This window comes from Triticum urartu, chromosome 3A (genome assembly GCF_056163025.1).
Source record: "Triticum urartu cultivar PI428250 chromosome 3A, HENAU_Tu73, whole genome shotgun sequence".
Classification (NCBI taxonomy): domain Eukaryota; kingdom Viridiplantae; phylum Streptophyta; class Magnoliopsida; order Poales; family Poaceae; genus Triticum; species Triticum urartu.
Genome location: NC_141875.1, coordinates 341,559,777 through 341,568,393, shown reverse-complemented (window position 1 = coordinate 341,568,393; position 8,617 = coordinate 341,559,777). Strand labels below are relative to the sequence as shown.

The following is an 8,617-nucleotide window of genomic DNA, read 5'->3' as shown; positions in this document are numbered from 1 at the left end:
AGACTGGGAAGCAACCAGCTAGAGAGCAACAACAGTCATGAACATGCATTAAAATTAATCAACACTGAGTGCAAGCATGAGTAGGATATAATTCACCATGGACATAAATATCATGGAGGCTATGTTGATCTTGTTTCAACTACATGCGTGAACATGTGCCAAGTCAAGCCACTCGAATCGTTCAAAGGAGGGTACCACCCTATCATACCACATCACAACCATTTTAATAACATGTTGGCACACGAGGTAAATCATTATAAACTCCTAGCTAATTAATCATGGCATGAGAAACTATAATCTCTAATTGTCATTGCAAACATGTTTCATTCATAATAGGCTGAATCAGGAACGGTGAACTAATCATATTTACAAAAAAAAGATATGTCGAGTTCATACAAGCTTCTCTCATATCAATCAGTCCATCATATATCGTCATTATTGCCTTGCACTTGCACGACCGAACGGTGTGGATAATAATAATAGTGCACGTGCATTGGACTAAGCTGGAATCTGCAAGCATTTAATACAAGGGAGAAGACAAGGTAATATGGGCTCTCTGTTAGATCAACAATAATGCATATGAGAGCCACTCAACATTTTCATCATGGTCTTCTCCTCTCGACCCCCAAAGAGAAGAAAAGAAACAAAACTGTTTACACGGGAAATCTCCCAACAAGCAAAAGAAGAACGAGAAATCTTTTTGGGTTTTCTTTTTAATTACTACTACTACAAGCATGGAAAGTAAACTAGCTAAAAACTACAACTATTTTTTTGTTTTTATTAAGGTTTTTCAAACACACAAGAAGAATGTTGGAAAATAAAATAAACTAGCATGGATAGTACAATGAAAAAGTATGAGCACCGACAACTGGATTGAGTGAGTGAACATGAATATAATGTCAGTGAGAAATACGTACTCCCCCAAGCTTAGGCTTTTGGCCTAAGTTGGTCTATGGCCATGGCTCAAAGCTGTCCTCTCCGGTGTACGGAGGAGTGTCCTCTAGGTGCCACTGGTTGGCGATCTTCTCCGGATCCCACTGATAAACAGACTGACGGTAGGGATCAAGTGGTGGCTCCGGCTCAGGCTCTGGGGCTGATGTTAGGCTCCGGTAGGCATGAATGGCCTCCGGAAGAACAAGGTACATGCCTGAAAATATGTTGAACAAAGAGGGTGCAGGCAAGGTAATAATCTCACAATAATTTTTGTTAAATATCAATTTATATTTGAGTATCTTCTTCTTGTCCTTAACAATAAAATCTGCTACCATACTCTTATAATCTAGAAAAATAGGAGTCACCAACTTTTCCTCTTTCTCATAATGCCTAATAGGTATGTTAAAGTGTGCAGCAAGGCGCGAGGCAAAGATGCCTCCAAAGACGGGACCCTTTGTACGGTTCAGATTTAACCATTTAGCAACAATAGCGCCTAAACTGAAGGTGGTATCACGAAACAAAGCATGGCGCAGAATAAGAATACCAGGGGCACTAAGGTTTCCACTGTTCCCGCGACCAATTAAGCATCTACTAGAAAATATTGCAAAGTAACATAGAACAGGAAAAATGTATGCTAGTAATTATTGCATCGGAAACCTTCCTCGTTTCCCCTACAACAATCATACCAATAAATCCCTCCACAACATTAAGATGCGGTTCCTCTATGCTGCCCGCAAAGGGTATCTTATAGACCCGACAAAACTCATATAGTAACATCTCCTTAACCTCATCATATAAATGAAATTCCACTAAAGGTGGTGATTTCTTAGCTTAAAAGTAAAACTTTTCACGAAAATATTACTGAGGAGGAGATACTGTTCGCGCTGGTCACGGAGGAAGTTGATGAGGCCTGCATTCCCGGCTTCTCTCAAGAACTCATCACAAGGCCATTCACACGGTCCAACCTCCGCAGTGCGAGGGAAATTATATTTGGGCTTCTTATTCTCTTCACTTTGCTTATCCTTTGAGCTTCGGCTCGAAGAGCCCATCAACAATCTCTTCATCATTTTCTTTCTGTGAATTTTTTTTGAAATTTTTAGTGACTCAAAATAAAAGTGAATCAAACTCAACAAGATTGATAGCAACTACTCCCACAAGTGCCTAGAGGCTATATCATGCATTAAAACTACTTTTGACCACATAAATTTGGCATGCAAGCTCAAGAACAGGGTCACCTAAGCAGCAAAAATTTGCAATAAATAAAGCACTAGAACAAAAACTAATTGGACCATTGGAGTAGTCACATACTTAAGAACAATCCCCCAAAGCAGTTTTGTGAATGGAGCTTTGAGCAAGGAGATCGAAAATGGCTGCAAGATGAGCTAGAACTCGGGTTTGAGCTGGTGGAGGATTTTTTCTAGAGGAAGACGAAGTGTGTGGGCGCAAGAATAAGTGGAGGGGCCCACGTGGGGTCCACGAGGCAGGGGGCACCCCCCAGGGGGTGGGCGCGCCCTGGACCCTCGTGGCTAGGTGGTGTGCCCCCCTGGTGTGTTCTCAGTGCCAAATATTCTCAAATATTCTAGAAAAAATCATATAAAATTTTCAGGACATTTGGAGAACTTTTATTTTCGGGGTATTTTTTTGCAAGGATAATTCAAAAAACAGACAGAAAATACTATTTTTGCTTTATTTAAACTAAATTACAGAAAGTAAAAACATGGTACAGAGAGTTGTGCTTTCTAACTTCATCCATCTCATGCTCATCAAAAGGAACCCACTAACAAGGTTGATCAAGTCTTGTTAACAAACTCTTTCCGAATAACATGAAACCGGAGAATTTTCAAATAACACTAAGTTAACTCAATGGGGATATGCATGTCCCCAACAATAAGAATATCACATTTCTTGTTTACAGTAGGAAGAGGAAATTCAAAACCTCCAATAGTAATCGTTGAAGTTTTTCCAATAGAATTAATACTATGGACATTGCCTTTGTTGCAATCAATAACAGCCCCCGCAGTATTCAAAAAGGGTCTACCAGGAATAATAGACATAATATCATCCTCGGAATATCAAGAATAACAAAGTCCGTTAAAATAGTAACGTTTGCAACCACAACAGGCACATCCTCACAAATACCGACAGGTATAGCAGTTGATTTATCAGCCATTTGCAAAGATATTTCAGTAGGTGTCAACTTATTCAAATCAAGTCTACGATATAAAGAGAGAGGCATAACACTAACACCGGCTCCAAGATCAGATAAAACAGTTTTAACATAGTTTCTTTTAATGGAGCATGGTATAGTTGGTACTCCTGGATCTCTAGTTTCTTGGGTATTCCACCCTTAAAAGTATAATTAGAAAGCATGGTGGAAATGTCATCTTCCGGTATCTTTCTTTTATTTGTAACAATATCTTTCATGTACTTAGCATAAGGATTCATTTTAAGCATATCAGTCAAACGCACACGCAAAAAGATAGGTCTAACCATTTCAGCAAAGCGCTCAAAATCCTCATCATTCTTTTTCTTGGATGGTTTAGGAGGAAAAGGCATGGGTTTTTGAACCCATGGTTCTCTTTCTTTACCGTGCTTCCTAGCAACGAAGTCTCTCTTATCATAACGTTGATTCTTTGATTGTGGGTTATCAAGATCAAAAGTAGGTTCAATCTCTACATCATTGTTATTGCTAGGTTCAGCATCAACATGAACATCATCATTAACATTATCACTAGGTCCATGTTCATTACCAGATTGTGTTTCAGCATCAAAGATAGAAATATCATTGGGATTCTCAGGTGTGTCAACAACAGGTTCACTAGAAGCATGCAAAGTCCTATCATTTTTCTTTTTCTTCTTCTTAGAAGAACTAGGTGCATCAACATTAGCTCTCTGAGAATCTTGCTCAATTCTCTTAGGGAGGCCCTCAAGATACAAAGGTTCCTGAGTCATTTTACCCCCTCTAGTCAAAACTCTAACAGCATTTTCATTTTTCTTATTATTTAAATCACTGAGCAAATCATTTTGAGCTTTAAGCACTTGTTCTACTTGAGTGGTAACCATAGAAGCATGTTTACTAATAAGTTTAAGTTCACCTTTAACTCTAGACATATAATCACTCAAGTGTTCAATCATATAAGCATTGCGTTTCAATTGTCTACCAACCTAAGCATTGAAGTCTTCTTGTTTAACCATAAAATTATCAAACTCATCCAAGCATTGGCTAGCAAACTTACTAGATGGGATTTCACCCTTATCAAATCTATAGAGAGAATTTACCTTAACTACCTGTGTCGGGTTATCGAGACCATGTATTTCTTCAATAGGTGGTAAATTCTTAACATCTTCAGCTTTAATACCTTTTTCTTTCATAGATTTCTTTGCCTCTTGCATATCCTCAGGACTGAGAAATAGAATACCCCTTTTCTTCGGAGTTGTCTTAGGAGTTGGTTTAGGAAGTGTCCAATCATTTTCATTACTCAACATATTCTTCAATAGCAATTCAGTTTGATCAATGGTTCTTTCCCTGAAAACATAACCAGCACAACTATCCAGGTGGTCTCTGGAAGCATCAGTTAGTCCATTATAAAAGATATCAAGTATTTCATTTTTCTTGAGAGGATGATGAGGCAAAGCATTAAGTAATCGGAGAAGCCTCCCCCAAGCTTGTGGGGGACTCTCTTCTTCAATTTGCACAAAATTATATATTTCCCTTAAGGCAGCTTGTTTTTTATGAGCGGGGAAATATTTAGTAGAGAAATAATAAATCATATCCTAGGGACCACGCACACAACCAAGATCAAGAGAATTAATCCATGTTTTAGCATCACCCTTTAAAGAAAACGGAAACAACTTAAGGATAAAGTAATAGCCAGTTTTCTCATCATTAGTGAACATGGTGGCTATATGATTTAATTTAGTAAGATGTGCCACAACAGTTTCAGATTCATAGCCATAAAAAGAATCGAATTCAACCAAAGTAATTAACTCAGGGTTGACGAAGAAATAATAATCCTTATCGGAAATACAGATAGGTGAAGTAGCAAAAGTAGGGTCATATTTCATTCTAGCATTCAAAGATTTTTCTTTCAACTTAGCTAATAGTTTATTAAGATTAGATCTATCATTGCAAGATAAAAAGTATCTAGCAGTTTCTCCATCCATAACATAACCCTCAAGCACAACATGCAATTCATATATAGGGGGAGAATCTTCATCATCACTTTCATCAATATTATCAGTTTTAATAACTTCATTCTCTCTAACCCTAGCAAATTGTTCATCAAGAAATTCACCTAATGACACATTATTATCAAGCATAGAAGTAGTTTCATCATAAGCATCATGCATAGCAGAAGTGGCATCATCAATAACATGCGACATATCAGAATAAATAGTAGGTATAGGTGTCGCAAGTTTACTCAAAACAGAAGGTGAATCAAGTGCAGAGCTAGATGGCAGTTCCTTACCTCCCCTCGTAGTTGAGGGAAAAATATTGGTTCTTTCATCTTTCATGTTCTTCATAGTGATCAACATATATAAATCCCAAGTGAATCAAAGAATAGAGCTATGCTCCCCGGCAACGGCACCAGAAAATAGTCATGATAACCCGCAAGTATAGGGGATCGTAATAGTTTTCGAGGGTAGAGTATTCAACCCAAATTTATTGATTCGACAGAAGGGGAGCCAAAGAATATTCTCAAGTATTAACAGTTGAGTTGTCAATTCAACCGCACCTGAAAGACTTAATATCTATAGCAAATTATTTAGTAGCAAAGTAATATGGAAGTAACAGTAACGACAACAAAAGTAATAGTAGTAGTTTTGTAGTGATTGTAACAGTGGCAACGGTAAAATAACTAAGCAGAGATCAATATGTGAAAAGCTTGTAGGCACTGGATCAGTGATGGATAATTATGTCGGATGCGATTCCTCATGCAACAATTATAACATAGGGTGACACAGAACTAGCTCCAGTTCATCAATGTAAGGTAGGCATGTGTTCCGAATATAGTCATACGTGCTTATGGAAAGAACTTGCATGACATCTTTTTTCCTACCCTCCCGTGGCAGTGGGGTCCTATTGGAAACTAAGGGATATTAAGGCCTCCTTTTAATAGAGTACCGGAACACAACACAAACACTTAGTGAATACATGAACTCCTCAAACTATAGTCATCACCGGGAGTGGTCCCGATTATTGTCACTTCGGGGTTACCGGATCATAACACATAGTAGGTGACTATTGACTTGCAAGATAGGATCAAGAACTCACATATATTCATGAAAACATAATAGGTTCAGATCTGAAATCATGGCACTCGGGCCCTAGTGACAAGCATTAAGCATAGCAAAGTCATACCAACATCAATCTCAGAACATAATGGATACTAGGGATCAAACCCTAACAAAACTAACTCGATTACATGATAAATCTCATCCAGCCCATCACCGTCCAGCAAGCCTATGATGAAATTACTCATGCATGGCGGTGAGCATCATGAAATTGGTGATGGAGGAAGGTTGATGATGACGATGGCGACGGATTCCCCTATCCGGAGCCCCGAACGGACTCCACATCAGCCCTCCCGAGAGAGATTAGGGCTTGGCGGTGGCTCGTATCGTAAACACAATGAATCCTTCTCTGTGATTTTTTCTCCCCTAACGTGAATATATAGAGTCAGAGTTGAGGTCAGTGGAGCCTCAGGGGGCCCACGAGACAGGGGCGCGCCCTAGGGGGTGGGCGCGCCCCCACCCTCGTGGACAGGGTGTGGGCCCCCTGACATTGATTCTTTCGCCAATATTTTTTATATATTCCAAAAATATTCTCTGTGAAGTTTCACGTCATTCCGAGAACTTTTATTTCTGCACAAAAATAACACCATGGCAATTCTGCTGAAAACAGCGTCAGTCCGGGTTAGTTCCATTCAAATCATGCAAGTTAGAGTCCAAAACAAGGTCAAAAGTGTTTGGAAAAGTAGATATGATGGAGATGTATCAGCTGCGGCTACAAAGGCCCGCCGCCGGTGCTCCTCCACCGCATTAGCACCGTGCACCCCATGCCCGTGCACATGATCCAGTACGGCAAGGTGATCGAGCTGCAACTACCGGTGTCGGAGCTATGGCGCTTGTAGTCCACGGAGGAGGATGGCATCATGTTTTTCGTGGTCAGCGGGGTGCTCGACATCGGCGCGCCTATCACCATGTCAGTCATCTACATCAGAGCGGGGGCATCCCCACCACTGCACTACACGGCTAAGGTGTGGGTGAACAGGCCGCTGGGGGCGCCCAAAGGCAGGACTGACGCCGTCAAGGAGGAAATAGAGGTGACAAACAGCAAGGAGCCCGGCGCCATCGCCATGGAGGAGCTGACCTTCTTCATATTGCGGCCCAAGCTGCTGGCCGGGGCTGGGTATTCGAGGACGGTGTCCCTCCACATTCAGATCGACAAGCTCACCTCCTAAATGATTCCACAATGCATTCTATTTATCTTAGTAGTATGCTAATATACTCCAACATCAGATCAACAGTTGAAGTAGGATTTAGTACGGTCTATTTTAGCTTAAGAGATGGTGGATTTTGATGGCGATGCAGCTATTACTTCAACATCATATCAGTAGTTGAATTAATTTCCAACAATTGAAGGGATATTTGTGTCCGTTGGATATAAGATCCTTTGGGTAAGAAGTAAACCTAAATATAAGCTGCTTAAATGCTTGTTTGTTGAGTAAGTGTTGCATACTTCTGCAAGTTGGCATGACATATCAAAGTAGTACTACTAGTAGTACTCACCCGACTACGCACCAGGCCAACCAAGCTCGTGTCATGTTGATGCCGTGTGCGGGACACACATTAACCAAAACCTCGCGCCTCCAGCTAAGGCTCCGTGTTTTGAACTTTCCAATCTCAAGGACAAGGAGCAACATGAACTTTTGATAGAGACAATCGGATGGTTGAGAACACTACAATTCGTAGCTACAGATGTGTGTGTGAGAGAGGACGAGTGCATGCATGCACCTCTTCTCTTCATGTACAATGTACTAAACATAGAGTACAAGTGTATGTGGGTGGCATCGACTAGAGAGCTAGAGATGGTGTGTGCGAGAAGTCCCGAGAGACTCGTGAGCATAGGTGTGTGCATGGGAAAGAGGGAGAGAGGTGATATGTGTCGATGTAATGTGTGTGAAAAAAGACTAGTCAATAGCTCGCCACGAGGCCATTTCTGGCGAATGCCCCAATAACCGTAAGATTTGTATCCGAAGGTGCCAGTTATTGGAAAAAAATAGTAGTAGAAAAAGAAGTGCCATGGCATTCTACAAAACTACCACACCACTCCCCTCCCCTACCCATGAATCTGCAACACGAGCATTCGCAACTGCCATGGGCTGCTCCTTGGTAAGATCTTCATTTTCTAAAGGGATCTACAATAAAAGGCTGCACTTTTGGCGCATGGTAGGCAGGGGAGCTTGGCCAGTCAGTTTTCTACTACTCACATGCGGTCGAACATAAGTGATGTACCAAGCCGATGCGTGTCGCTTTGGTAAGCGGCGGGCTGGACATGCCGTCTGTTCATGCTACTGCTTTATATGTCTCCAACGTATCTATAATTTTTGATTGTTACATGTTGTTATATTATCAATAGTGAATGTTCTATATACATTTACTAGCAACTTTATATCATTTT

At 40.6% G+C, this 8,617-nt stretch overlaps 1 protein-coding gene across 1 annotated transcript; it reads left to right on the top strand.

Annotated features, from left to right (window-relative positions):
* The first annotated feature begins 7,088 nt into the window (after positions 1–7,088).
* On the top strand, positions 7,089–7,397 carry LOC147979653 (uncharacterized). The gene has a single exon (XM_087515292.1). The coding sequence runs from the start codon at positions 7,089–7,091 to the stop codon at positions 7,395–7,397; it is 309 nt and encodes a 102-aa protein (XP_087371418.1).
* The last annotated feature ends 1,220 nt before the right edge of the window (positions 7,398–8,617 follow it).